The sequence below is a fragment of the Australozyma saopauloensis genome, chromosome 7 (genome assembly GCF_035610405.1).
Source record: "Australozyma saopauloensis chromosome 7, complete sequence".
Classification (NCBI taxonomy): Eukaryota; Fungi; Ascomycota; class Pichiomycetes; order Serinales; family Metschnikowiaceae; genus Australozyma; species Australozyma saopauloensis.
Genome location: NC_086137.1, coordinates 246,069 through 260,080, shown reverse-complemented (window position 1 = coordinate 260,080; position 14,012 = coordinate 246,069). Strand labels below are relative to the sequence as shown.

At 43.1% G+C, this 14,012-nt stretch overlaps 4 protein-coding genes across 4 annotated transcripts; 3 read left to right on the top strand and 1 right to left on the bottom strand.

Annotated features, from left to right (window-relative positions):
- Positions 1–228: 228 nt before the first annotated feature.
- PUMCH_005057 (uncharacterized protein) lies at positions 229–2,028 on the top strand (the record flags this gene model as incomplete). The annotated part of the gene is made up of 1 exon (XM_063023967.1): positions 229–2,028. One exon carries the CDS (start codon positions 229–231, stop codon positions 2,026–2,028), a length of 1,800 nt encoding a protein of 599 aa, XP_062880037.1.
- A 3,793-nt stretch (positions 2,029–5,821) lies between these two features.
- PUMCH_005056 (uncharacterized protein) lies at positions 5,822–8,101 on the top strand (the record flags this gene model as incomplete). Its single annotated transcript, XM_063023966.1, has 1 exon — positions 5,822–8,101. The coding sequence occupies one exon, from the start codon at positions 5,822–5,824 to the stop codon at positions 8,099–8,101; it is 2,280 nt and encodes a 759-aa protein (XP_062880036.1).
- A 59-nt stretch (positions 8,102–8,160) lies between these two features.
- Positions 8,161–12,270, bottom strand: PUMCH_005055 (uncharacterized protein; the record flags this gene model as incomplete). Its single annotated transcript, XM_063023965.1, has 1 exon — positions 8,161–12,270. One exon carries the CDS (start codon positions 12,268–12,270, stop codon positions 8,161–8,163), a length of 4,110 nt encoding a protein of 1,369 aa, XP_062880035.1.
- Positions 12,271–13,357: 1,087 nt separating this feature from the next.
- Positions 13,358–13,681, top strand: PUMCH_005054 (uncharacterized protein; the record flags this gene model as incomplete). Its single annotated transcript, XM_063023964.1, has 1 exon — positions 13,358–13,681. One exon carries the CDS (start codon positions 13,358–13,360, stop codon positions 13,679–13,681), a length of 324 nt encoding a protein of 107 aa, XP_062880034.1.
- Positions 13,682–14,012: the final 331 nt, after the last annotated feature.

Here is a 14,012-nt window from a genome sequence, read left to right as displayed (position 1 = left end):
CCAATTTATTTATACACTTACCAAATACCAAATCAAAAATTAATAAACAGCTGATCATAAAAACTGCAGATTTTTGGCCCAAGATAAAACTTTAGTTCTTCTCGTGTATTTTTAGTCTCCTTCTTATTCTTGCCCTGATCCATGTATTCCTGAGAACATACAGGACCGACTGCATCATCAGATCAGGAACTTTGATTCGGAAATTTTGAGAACAATGCACACAACGCAATGAACAATGTTTCTCTCGACAACCTACCGCTGGAAGTCCTAACACGAGTCCTCAACAACGTCTCATCTCCTGAATTACTAAATATTGCACTTGCAGGCAAGTCGGTACTGAGATTTGCACTTAGGGCACTTTACCATAAATTATGTGTCTCTACAGTACATGACTACAAGAAAAAAAACGCACGAGAAAACGAATACGTTGTGGTAAGTAAATCCAATTGTATCCGTTTGCTCAGTTATACCTTGCAAAATAACAAGGAATTAGCACAGCTCATCGGCCATTTCATTGTTGGTCCTTGTGCTTCGCCAGAGCTCATCCGTCTTATATTTGCGCTTCGGAGAAACGCCACTAATTTAATTACATTTCAGTCCAGTTTCGCATATGCCGCTGCAAATTTTTTGGACCAGGAGTCTTCGTTGCCCCTTCCTTTTTATGATCATTGCCAGATCTTGTCTCCAGATGACGTGCTAATGAAGCGTAATGGCCGGCCCAGACAATTGACCATTTGTACTGATTTGAGTGAATTTGTTTTTGGTATCAATCTCGACACTGACGTTCTCAGCAGTGTCAAGCTGTTGTACCTTGGATCGGAGCAAAAGTCTGCACTACATATCCTCGATGCGATCAAATTACCCGAATCGGAGAAATTCCGGCCAGAATATCTTTCAATCGTCCACCTGCATCATTCTGGGTCTAATGCGTTTGATCATATAAACCCCGATTTGGGCTTCTCATTGGTTCCCAAAAAGATCAATACTCTGGGCTTGAAGACGCTATGTATGAGCCTCGAGTGTATGGAGCCTCTATCGCGATGTGAATGTGTAACAAAGTTTGTTGGGAATGCAGGCCAACATGCAGCCGACACAGAAGATTTAGATCAATTAGAACACCTCAAAGTGAGTCTTGTTTTGGATGAGGGTGGACTTATGCCCAGTATGCTTCTTGATTCCATTGTACTACCACTACAATACTTAATACTACATCTTCCGCTGCTCAAGTCTTTATCCTTCGACACACGGGCCACCACTTACAAAATGCAATCTCCTGAGGACGGAACAGAGGAAGACCTGGACCTAAGTTGCAACGGGAAAATAGTTCGGACCTTATTTCTTGCAAATGAAATGCTTCGATGTAATGGTCAAACGCCATCATTGAACAGTCTTTCTTTTCCTGACTTTTTCTTGGGGTTAGTTTTTCACGGCGATTTCTTTGAATCTCCTCTTCACTCTTGCAAGTGCTTGGGTTGCAAGAAATTATTGATTATTTGTGCAAATTTCTTTTTACCAATAAGCGATTTCGAAGTTGGCGCCACGTATTCCACGTCCTTCTTCTTTCTCATTGGCATGATCTTAGATAAACTCGAAAATGAGCGGAATCTTATCCATATCCTGAGTCTGGAAACTGACTTTCATCAATTTAAAGACGGCCGCCTCTACTGTGATTCAGAATCACTCCACCAGCGTCTTCACAATCTTGGGACATGTGCTTGTTCGTTGAACCTCGACATAGATACCGTGATCATTACATATCTCGTTCACCAGTGCAGACCAGTTTTGGAGTATGTTCGTCTAAACATGCCTGAGATTGAGGAGATCACGATACACGGGCTTTACTTCACCCGCACATGTATCGGTTGGGAATGTCTATTCGACAATGATTCGTATCCAGTTGAAATTTTAGAAGCAACAGAATTGAAAATGGAGCACACTGAGAACAGACATGGCAATCCGCAAGATCTTTTGACGTTGTTAGAAACCTACGGATGTCTTGATTTGGATATCTTTGATCACGGAGTTTAGTTTTCCTCCTTTTCGGGTGTACGAGTTCACATGAGCGCCTATCTCATCCTCGAAGGAAAAAAGTCGCGAAAGAACAAAGGACGATATAGTCGCATGCCACGAAAATACAGGGGAAATTTGTTCACTCAGATGCCAAAAGCTTAGCGGACATGCCTTGAATGATAATTAGGTCACTGGCAACCTTCGCCGGACACTACCCAGAGCTCAATTGAAGCGCGCTGCATACACTATGAAACGCCAAGTTTGAAGCCGTACATCTAATTTCGAAGAGCTTTTTGAAAAAAAATACCATTCTTGCGATGGCCTTCATCTCTTTAATTCCTGGGCAAAAGATCTGACCCCTTTTGTGAGGCTTTTCCAACGCTTTTGCTAGTGGTCTGGCCTGACGAGGGGGGTGTGCGTGCATAGAGGGGTCGCCAAAAAAGAAATCTGAAATAGCCCATATACAAGGGAGACTGGAATTAATTTGAAGCCGGAAATCCAAAATGAATCGGGGATTTAGCGACAATTTGCCACATGTCTTCGCGGCTGTGATGCAATGACATATCCACACAGACCTACTGAAGAATAGAAAAGAAGGACGTCGCTGATGACTTGGCATGTCTCTGTCTATGCAGGTGCATTTAAGCGCGCGCACATGTATATAGAGACACGGGGAGACATAACACAAGTGGGAGAGGGGTGACTTGACCACTCATTCTCAGATTCTGCTGAAAAAGAAAATATATGCGGACGTCTAAATCGCTTTTCCATCTTGCGCACTTTTTGGCGCAACTGTGTCTCGGTCAAAGATACGGTTGACGTCCCTTTACGGCTCGGGCTCAGAACCGAGTTCGTGGCTTGCACCGGTCACCTGCATTGGGGGCGTTCGTTGAGTACAAATGCCTATTTCGGCTAAGTTCTTGCAGGACAATGTACACTCCCTTAACCGTTATCACTTTTTAGAAGCTTCAGAAAGTCGGTTTTTTTGCAGAACAAGGTTCAACCTGGATCACATTTTTTGCATAAACGAAAATAAAGGTTTCGAGATAAGGCAGGTTTTCAAGTCCAGTCAAAGCGTGATCTCTACAACCCCACTTTTCGGTCCTGTCGCACCTGGCTTCCACCATGGAAAAATATGCGTGGCTACTTACAACCTGCACCCGTGCCTCTCGACAGACCAGGAAGTGGCTGATGACGACCGAAATTTAGACGGGCACCGTCTTAGTCTTATTCTTTTCGCTCTCTTTAGTCACAAACCTATTTTAGTCCGTGTGCTCTTGTACCCAGCACTGTGTTTTCTATCTCACTCCACAAGCGACTCTTGTATTACAGATATCTACCTATTACAGCAGGAGACAACAATTTCTAGCTTTGACGAAACACATTCGTCACCGATAGACGACGACCGAACGTTGCAATACATCAGCGGTCGGCTTGACCCCATTCTGCTCGTGTTTGGTCTGAAATTTCAACCAGTATACCGAGAAAAGTGGGTGGTTGCAAAGCACACAAAGAATGCCCAAATACAACATCACCGGGCGACCGCTTCCTAATTCACCGCGGGACCAATTTTTAATCCATTTGTATGGCTATCTTGCTCAGAACGGCTGTGCCGAGCTGGCTAAGGCTTTGGCCAAAGAGGCCCGTTTTGCCGCCAATCATTACCCTTTACTGGACTATTTCGATGAATGGTGGTCACTCATGTGGCCTGTTTTCCAGGAGACTGTAAATTTAGAGGGTACTAATAATCTAGCAATTAACAATGAGTTCTTTGGACTCCCTCTTTCAGAGGGTAACTATGGCACTAATCGGTCTTTCAAGACTCCTATGCCTGTTCGAGACCAAGAAGGTGCAGGGCTTCAATCAATGCTGCAACAACAGGCACTATATATGAGACAATTAAATCAACAGCAGGCTGCTCGTTTTAATACTGTATCTCATCTGCTGCAACTTGATCAGGTCCCTGAGGCAAGCTCTCCTTACAATAATGACCAACTGCTCAACCAACATGATGAGAGGCTTCGAGCTCAAGGCCAGTACAATTCTCAGATTCGGGTACAGCAGCAACTCGAATTTCAGGCGCAACAGCAACAGTTCCTGAATCAACAGAAACTACTCCAGCAGCAACAACGACAGCAGCTCCAATTGCAAAATCATCATCAGCAAGTATTACAAGCTGGAAGACAGCAACAAAATGGAAGACAATTAGATGGAGTCACGCCCCCTAACCAGGCCTCGCAGAGTCTGCCTGTGAACGGTGATGCGAATGCCAACAGTAGGCTCGCTTCTCGCCAGCAGAAATCATCTAAATCTTCCTCGAAAGTTACGAAGAATAAGTCAAATCAGCCAAATCGTGTTCATAGGAAGCCATCGCAAACTATGAAAATAAAGAGGCTGGCACAACTGCCTTCCGATGCTGCTGTGGGTGACACACCAAATTCGGAAACAAATGATCAGAACCCTTCGGGGCCTAAACTGTGCAGCCCCCTGCCAGTGCTCATTCCAGGCCACGCGCCAGTGGTTGTTCGTCGCGACTCTAAAAGCACATCTGCAAAACCACAGTTGAATTCGAGAAAATCTATCACTTCGTATGCCACGAGCTCTCCTCTGCAACTCCTGAAACAGGTGAATGCGGACGATATTGCGACCCAGTCCACCCAAAACCACAACATGGACACTTTGCCTAATACCTTCCTGGGTAATCGTGGCTCTCAATCACATAGCACTAGTCTTGTGCGTCCAATCATGAATTCTGCTAGCAGCTTGGGAAATGTGTCAAGTTTTGGCAGTACTGATCTTTTGACAGACTTTCCCCACACCAACGTTCAAAATTACTTTCCTTCTCATTTATTTCAAGACCATAACGAGTCTTCTTCAGCATTGGGTACTGCTCTGACCTCCAACTCGGACTCCTACAATGGACAAAACGCTTCTCATTACAACATGAACGCTGACTTGATTGACTTCGAGGCTCTGGGGACTCAAAGTAACGCTCAATCGATGCTTGATCAGATGTCCCTTAGCGACAGTCTGAATGGAGCCTATGTTGGTAATTTAGGCGACAACACATTTTAATATCACAGTTATCTGAAGAAGCTCCTATAGTTTCTCTTTCGTTTGTTTATTGGCTTCTTCTATTTATTTTGACAAACGCGCATGTCCCTTTTGTCTCACTCATGCAAGGTGTGTTATTGCTCGAAAGGATTCCACATGCGACATAAAAAGCGCCAATCGGAGTGATGAATCAAGAAACTCGTCGATTGGATTCTGGAGCTTTTTCAATTCCGCATTTCATGTCAACTGTCATAGTTACATCCTAGCCCGAATCTGTGACGAGTTTTCGATGTAAGAGGCACATGCCATGGAAATTTATACATGTACTGGAAAAAATTTATCATTCATTTCCTTCAATCTTTTAATTAACTCTTCTTCCCGGTTTGCTTATGTAGTTCACTGTGCTCAGGTAGGCTGTGCATGCTACTCGGCTATCCAATAAAGAATTAGAACTACAGCCTTTTTTATTAATTTTTTCGAGATTTATCAAGCTTCCATTCTTCTCACTTAATGACTATCCCAGAATTTCTGGATATCTTTTACTCTATCTGGCAGTTGTCCTGTGCAATCAGTATCACATACGCAGTGTACTTTGTGTACACTCTCACATAAACAAACCACTACTCATCCACCAACAAGTGTTCTTGGGCCATAGAATACACCTCCTATTTATTTCTTACATCCACGCTTTTGGCTGTACATGCTTAGCTTTCTCTTCCAATTTGCCAGCCTCTTTTTCCTCCTCTAATGGTCACGGATGAGCTTTGGTCCCAGTATATTTTCTAATTACTCTCCAGCAGAGGCCGATTGGGGAATCGAAGAGTATCTCCCCAGAGGCCGCTTCAACTCTGTAACTGGTAGTGATTTCTCACATCTGCGACTCCGAGAACAGCCCCGTATCAGTTCATTGGGTCACAGCGAGTATCAAGAGAGCTTGAGAGGATCGCCTGCATTGGCTGCAACGACAGAAAATTTCCACAAGTACATTGACAAATACTTGTCTGTCAAATCACTCCGAGACTTGATTCTGGACAAATTCAAGTACAATCTCGTGGTGTCGAATCTCCTAGATGAATCATTGGTTCTTTCCAAAAATGAGCAGGCTCTCACTAATTTGCGTAGACTTCAAAACGAGGAGAAGGACAGTTCTTTCATAGAAAGCTATGGTGATGAGTTCCTACTGCTCCGAGTGTTCCTGAAACTGTATAAACTTGTCTCTTCCCAGTCGTTGTCCAATCCTTGTGTGCTTCTCAATACGATCTCGATGATGATATTCCTATTCAAACAAAATTTCAAATTGTCCTCACAGCTATCTCACAACACAAAAATACGGTTATTCCGGTTTCTTCTCATAGTTTCTACGAAGATCATCCAACACAAGCGAATTTGGGCAGCCATAGAGGCTTCTAAAACACTCCGAAATCTCGATGAGTTCATGATTACAAGTTGCCAAATCAATAAAGCAATAATTACAAATGTATTGAGCATTAAAGAGTTTGACATGTTTGCCTGTCTCAATCGACCAGAAGCTCTGACGATCCTGGCGCCACCTCAAGAATATTCGTCAGATTTAAAAAGTCACCTCAACACTATTCTCGACAATCTCATGATCAACTTCAAATTCTCTATCAGAGAACTTCTACCTTTTTCCAACGGGGAGATTTTGGAAAAGTACTGTGAAATTAATAATATTCCCTTAGGAACAATCACCCAATTACCAATGCAACCAGAGGACTTGAATCTTGAATACTTAACTTCTAAACTATCGGCGTTCAATGGTTTGAGAAGGTTTTTTGTATGCCAATTACTAACCATTCATGACCCACATTCTCACAACTTCTTCATTTTAAAATTATGCGACCACTTCAATGTGAGTTTGGAGAAATTTCCAAAATTTATCTCTTCCTCATGCAAAATGAGGGCTCTCTGCAAAATTTTTTCTGAGCAGATCTCGACTGCCAAACGACTTTTGGCCCACAATACCCAGTTCAAAGCTTTACAATCTGTGAATCAAACAGTGGACTTTGTAAATGACGATATATTATCAACGAATACTGACGGACGAAGCGGAAAATTCCAAGAAGATTACTCCTTCAATGATTCAGATCTACCCTTGAGTCAATTAATTGATAAGCTACAAAACTTGACTACGAGCTTGAAGTATTTTAAAAAGTACAAAAATTCAATTGCAAACAACAGCAGCGCCGAGGAACATGAGGAAAAAATATCTATTTTCGAGCTGTTCGGCTCCGAACTTAAAGGAATGATGAGTGTGTATCAGTCTTGTATGAATGACTTGAGTCACGAATTTACTTTGAAATTTCAGGGTGACACGAGCCCGTCGACTCGCTCGAGCTCAAACAGAAATTCTGCTAATCATGAACAATTTAATCCAAAGGTATTTCATACCTCTTCTCGCTCCTCAAGAAGGCATGTCTCGCAGCCAGGTACTTTGACAGAGCTGGACCTCATCAATTGCCCAGATAAGAGGCTGAAAAGACTATCCGTGGGGTTGCAGTTGGGCTTATTAACTGTTCTTGAAGAACCTAACAAAAAATTAGGCACGGGCGAGGTTTCCAGACACCAATCGGAAGCTTCGCTGAGAATTCAGCTGCCGCTTCTTAATGAGGCATACAATGCGCGGGCGTTTGACGCACTTACACGAAAGCAGGATATCAAGTCTAATCGTTACTCGATGTATTCGCTCAACTCCAATGTATCAGGTATCTCAGATCTAATTGCTTCTACGAATTTAACTACAGAAAATGGATCTCCCGATGTCTCACGATTCAATGAAGAAAACTCTGACCATATGTCTAAATCTCAACTCAAGGAGAGATTGGAGGAGAGTTATTCGAGGATGTTCAGCGGAGATACTCGTCATCACTCAGGAGATGTTGACAAAAATGAAGGCAACATGCATTTCCGAGAGGAAGCTGCAGACTCTAATGATTATTATTCGTCAGGCATCACACAAAACAAAGAATTTTTGACCGATCTAGAGAACACACTCGCTACGAAAACCTCTTCCCCATAAACATGAATACGTGTAGTACGTATTTATCTTAATAATGTATATTAGAACAATAACAACAACTATGGCATTGGAGTAACATTTTCTGAAAATTCCCCTTCGCCCTCGTGGTACAAAGCCTCCAATCGGTTCGAAATTGGCTCGCCCGAGGGTGTTCCATCAGTAGATACTTGCTCATCTTCGTCACCACCTCCCAAAAGAAGGAAAGCGACATCTTTTTTCTTACTTGCCGCATCATCTTTCTTTTTCCCGAAATTAGCCTTACCTTCCATGACAACCTGTTGCACTTGTTCCTTTTGTTTGGCTCTGTCTCTCATCCGCTCTTCGATAGTTCCCTTTGTCAAAAGACGGTAAACTGTAACTTGTTTAGTTTGACCTAATCTGTGAGCTCTATCCATCGCCTGCGAGTCGATAGTTGGATTCCAGTCAGAATCGTAGAAAATCACCGTGTCTGCTGCTGTCAAATTGATACCTAAACCACCTGCTCTAGTCGACAACAAAAACACAAAAATTTCTGGTTTTGTTTGCCAGTCATGCACAAGATCCCTTCTATCTTCTAATTTAGATGATCCGTCTAAACGAATGTAATTGTGTTGACGGAATGTGAGGAACTCCTCCATAAGGTCCATCATTTTTGTCATTTGAAAGTATACCAAAACTCTGTGGTCGTTTTTCTTGAGCTCGTCCAACAATTTATCGAGACGAGAAAGTTTACCGGACTCTGTGATAAATCTGTTCATAGAGGGCATTCTGATGTTAGAGTAATCAATGAATTTACTGAGTGGCTCAGGAAGCATTTCCGCTTTAGGGTATTCTGTTACTGGTACTCTCTTTTTCATAAGCTCAAGCTCGGTGCCGCGAGTAAGTGGCCGCAATGATTCTTTAATTTTTGAATCATAGAGGGTAGCATTCAAGTTCGTTGAAAAGGCACGGTTCGAGCAAGTGAAGTCAATAGGAGGTGTTATAGCAATTGGTTTGGCAGCTGGTTCGAGAACATTAATGTACATGTCATCATAAACTTTCTCCTTAATAGAGTAAAGCCCTCTAAGTGATTCCGAGTTTGTGCTGTTGCAATGGTTGTTCTTGAGCTCCCTTATCAAAAGCAGCTTATCTCTTGGAACGTATGAATCAGGACCCTCGCCATAAACGAAATCGAATCTGTTCACATCCTCGTAGTTTGCACCTGAATAATCCTTCAATTCAATAGCCCTTTGGATAATATTTTGCTGGCTTAAGTTTTTGATCTGTGCTGATGAAACTCCAGAGAAGCTCTTCCATGCAAACAGACCCTTCAGATCATCAGCTATATTCTCGGGGTTGTAGATGCTGAATTTTTCCAACAATTTATTTCGTGGACCCACATCATTGGAGTATGAAGGCAGCAACAAGTCATTATAGATCAACTTAGGCACGTCATACCTAATGGAATTTCTGAAAGAATTCGCGACTTCAAGCTCAGTCTCGCGAAGAAACGAACTGGTCTCGGCAAATGATCCAAAAGCAAAACTGGATTCAACATCTGCTCTTTCGAACAAGTCTGGATGGTTGCAGACTTTTCTGAATTGCATGACTAAGTTCATCAAAGATTGAGTACTGTCATCGTTGTTGTTATTGGAAAACAAATCCACCAAGGAGATTTGAGATTTCAACATTTGGTAGTACTTCTTTTGGCGGTTAGTCAAATCGCAAAAGATGTCAATCTCAAGTTTATCACCAAGCTCGCTTTGAACGTTTTTCTTGACACGACGTAACATAAACGGTTTTAAAATCACGTGCAAACGTTTGAGTTGTTGTTCGTTCAATTGTGTGTTTGACTGAGCGTGGCTCTCAATATCCTTCGAAAACCAATCACTGAATTCATCATGGGAATCAAATAAAGAGGGCATAATGAAATGCAAAAGTGCCCAAAGCTCTTGCATAGAATTTTGAATAGGCGTACCGGTCAAAAGCAATCTATTTCTGCATGAGAAGCCTAGAAGAGACTTCCATCTTGTCGACTGGGATGATTTAATGGCTTGGGCCTCATCCAAAATCATGTACTGCCACTTCATTTTCAGGAAGTATGCCGCGTCTGCAACCACGAGTTGATATGATGTGACGAGAACATGAAATGGGGCATCTTTTCCATATCTCAAGCTCTGGCGGTCCCAAAACTTTCTCAAAATCTTACGGTCCTTCGTGTTACCCCAGTAGGGCAAGACTTTCATGTCAGGAACAAATTTGGTGATCTCCTGTTGCCAATTGTGCAACGTGGAAGCCGGGGTCACGACCAAAAAGGGTCCCCAAATGTTATGTGTTTCGGCGAGGTAGGAGAGCACAGATATACTTTGCACAGTTTTACCAAGACCCATCTCATCGGCGAGAATACCATTAATACCTTGCTCGTAAAGATTTGCAAGCCAGTTCAAACCTTTAATCTGATACTCCTTAAGAGTGCATTTGAGCATCTTAGGCTGAGTGACCGTCAAGTCACCAACAAGAGTGGGGTTTTGGAAGTTCATTTCTTCACCATTTGTATCGGGATTCTTGAAAGAATCATCATCAAAAGCTTCAGCTCTCGACTTGGCAGAATCCAAAGCACTTTGCGCATTGGCAGCGGCAGCTCTATGTAAATCGTCCTCGTTGTCACTATCAAAATCTAGCAGTTTAATGTCAGAAGTCTTTCCTTCGACACCATGGTACTTATCTAGTGGGTTTGCCTCAGGTGTAAGATCAAGATTAGGATCGGCATCGGCACCTTCAATTTCGCTAGTCTTAATTTTCTTGCTGATAAAGTGAGAGTACAATTCTGTTTGAGTGATCAAGAAATTCAATTTTCTCGACTGTCTTCTGGCTTCACGATCCTCTTCCTCTTTCTTTGCCTTGTCGACTTGTTCTCTCTCTTGCTTCTTTCGTGCGTCACGCTCTTGCCTTTCATTACGCTTCCAGAAATGAGACATTTCTCTCATAGCACGGCGCGCTTTCGTTGTGAGATCCTTTTGGTTTTTGTTATTTCTCATGAGCCATCTTTTCGATTCACGAGAGGCCAAAATGGCCGTTTTCTTCATATTGATAAGCTTTGTTTGACTTGTCAGTTGCATGAGACGAGATGCTTTGGGGCCATCTTTACGCAGAAGATCTTTCCAAATTGCAACGTACGTGTTATCATATTGCTTCGTGATTGATTTGAGCTCTTTTGCTTTGATGGAGTTTTGCTTGGCATCTGCAGCACTAGTCTGGGAAGACTGTTCCAGCAGTTTTGCATCGGCTTCTTTCAACAGAAGCTTGATTTTGAGCCTGCTTTCTCTTGCTTTGCGAGATTTCTCTTGGGGTGTTTCCTCCTGTGCAACGGCATCTTCGTCGAGCTTCCGGCGTTTAGCATCAGAGTCTTCCCCAGCAGCGGCCTTCTTCGGCGTTTTCGTTCTCTTCGAAGTTTTAGTCTCTTTTGTGGCCGCAATCTCAGGAGCATGGGGTGCCTCTTCTGGTACTTCAGATTGGTCGGGTGTTTCGCTCGTTGCACTCAACCTCTTATTGGCACTTCTAGTGCCAACATCAACGATCCCTGGTGAAGGAGACATGCCCTGCGCAGTGGCTGCGTCAAGTTTCTGTTGAAGTTTTTGTCGTCTCTCGGTCTCAAGGGTGCTCTCGTGTTTGATTCTGGTTGATCCCATGAAGGGACCCTCTGATGGAATGGCAGGGAACAAGTGGTTTTCGATGGTGGCACGAGCAATGTAATTTCCAGCGTATTTGTTTCGGGTGGCTATAAGCTTTTCAAGGTTCGTGGCCTCTTTGGAGAGTGTCGTAGCGTTCAGGGCCACAGTCATGATTTTGTCCAACTTGGAGATCGCATTGACCTTCTGCTCAAACTGGCTCAAGTATGTCGAGTCAATTGGGACACCTTCGAGATCCGCATCGTAAAAAGAATTTCTGCGTTTCGAATTCTCGCTCTCTTTTGTGTGGCTGTTGTTGGTGCTACTGCCACTAAGAGCACCCGCTGTGGGCTGGGGAGTAGGGGTATCCGTCGACCCATTCTCGGAGTGTCTGTCTAGGAAGGGGTGTTTTTCCGCCGAATACCCATTCGTGTGGCCGTTTTCCGTGGCGGGGCTCCCATTGGCGTCCAGACCCGGCGTATGGTTGTTAAGGATCAGAGCTGAGTCCGGAGCGACCGCCGAAAGAAGGGATTGAAGATTCATTGATCTTGGAAGTGGACACGCAGAATGGACGTTCCAGCGAGCTGGGTTTCGATGCGCTGGTTGCTAAGAGAAAGGACGTGTAGTTTGCCACGGAGACGCCCTGAGATTTTTTTGGCTCCACCTGAAATTCCTAGGCGAGCGCTCGTCCCTCTTTGGCAAGAGCTGTATATTAAGGAAGGGAGCAGTGGCCGCGGTTGGGAGAGGGTGGGAAAAGAGCGCGCAATTAATTTTTTTGCCAGATAAACTGGGCTGGGGAAATGGGGCTCTATTTATATTCTGTTCTTTTTGTTTGGCGTTGAGGGTTGCTTCGGGATGGGCTCGTCAACTGTCCAGGTGATCCGGACCTGCCTTTCCTATGTCTGCCTGGGCCAATTGGACCGGTGCACATATTGAATTTCGGCATGGATGTGGTCGGAGGTTGGGAAAATATTGGGAAAAGAGTAGATTTTACTTTTCTCTGGTGGTGTATAAAACCCAAGATAAATTATTGTTTGGTTTACAAGTTTATTTACAGATGGCCTTGAGCAGTTCTTGACTATAATGAGGATTTGCAGCCAATTGCAGGATGTTTGGGCATACAAGTGATACTGTTCAACTACTAATTATTTTTTTTAATTTTTACGTATGACATATTCTGATTTTCAGAATAAAATGCTTTGTGTCATATTTTTACAATCATACGTTCTTTTTTTTAATTTACCGGAAGAGCTAAAACCTGCCGTAGTCATTTGTGATCACATCTTTTGACAGTCAAGACACCAAATTGCAAATCTTTCAATCAACAGAGAAAAAAAATCAGAATATGTCAATATGCTCTCAGGGAATTCTTGACCTAATGGTTCTACAATGGACATCTCTCTCCTAGATTCATAGCTTTTCCTACCAATAAACTCGTAATCAAATACATCACTAACAAGAAAAACAATTTTATGATTACCTGATCATCCAAGGTCTTTAAAAAAACAATTGATCAAAATTTCGTCTAGCCATTCTCCGCATGTTTATTCCAGTTGCTCTCACTAAGCCTTCAGCTGATTTCTAAGCGGGTTTCCATCCACTACTCCCACACACAACCACCACATATTCAATGGAACACCCAGCTTTCACTCTTGCAGGATTGTGTGCCGTTGGCGGCACAATTGGTTACATCCGCAAAGGATCCTTCCCTTCTTTGATCGCGGGCGTGACCTTTACTGCCTTGTATGGATACTCCGGATACTTGTTGAAGCAGAATGCCGACTGGGGTTTGGAGTTGGCCCTCGGCTCTTCCTCCATCTTGCTTGCCGCTGGATTTGCCAGAAGCAAGGCTACCAAGTTCCAAAAGCCAGTGCCATTGGCGCTTTTGGTAATTGGCGGGTTGTCCACATTCTACTACGGAAAGAAGTACAATGAGTTCTATCCTCTTTTTTAGGCCACATGAAATATATGACGTAAATGATTGATGCTGTAGATATCTGAAGAGATCTTTGATTCCGTATTTGAAAGATGGATATGAATTCGGACGGTTTCAGAGACGGGCTTTCTAGATTGAATTCGGCAATTGCGCTAGTACCTCTGATGAAACACACGAACGACTTTAAATAGTCTCTAAAAATTCTATAAAGTTAAAACTTATTCATCTTTACACTATTCTTGCATTACTGTTAAGCATTCTTTCTACAAAGACTATTGGCAGAACACAAGAAGCCCAGCTATCTAGATTGTCAATTGTTATTATCAAAACCCCAATGATCCAGATCAAT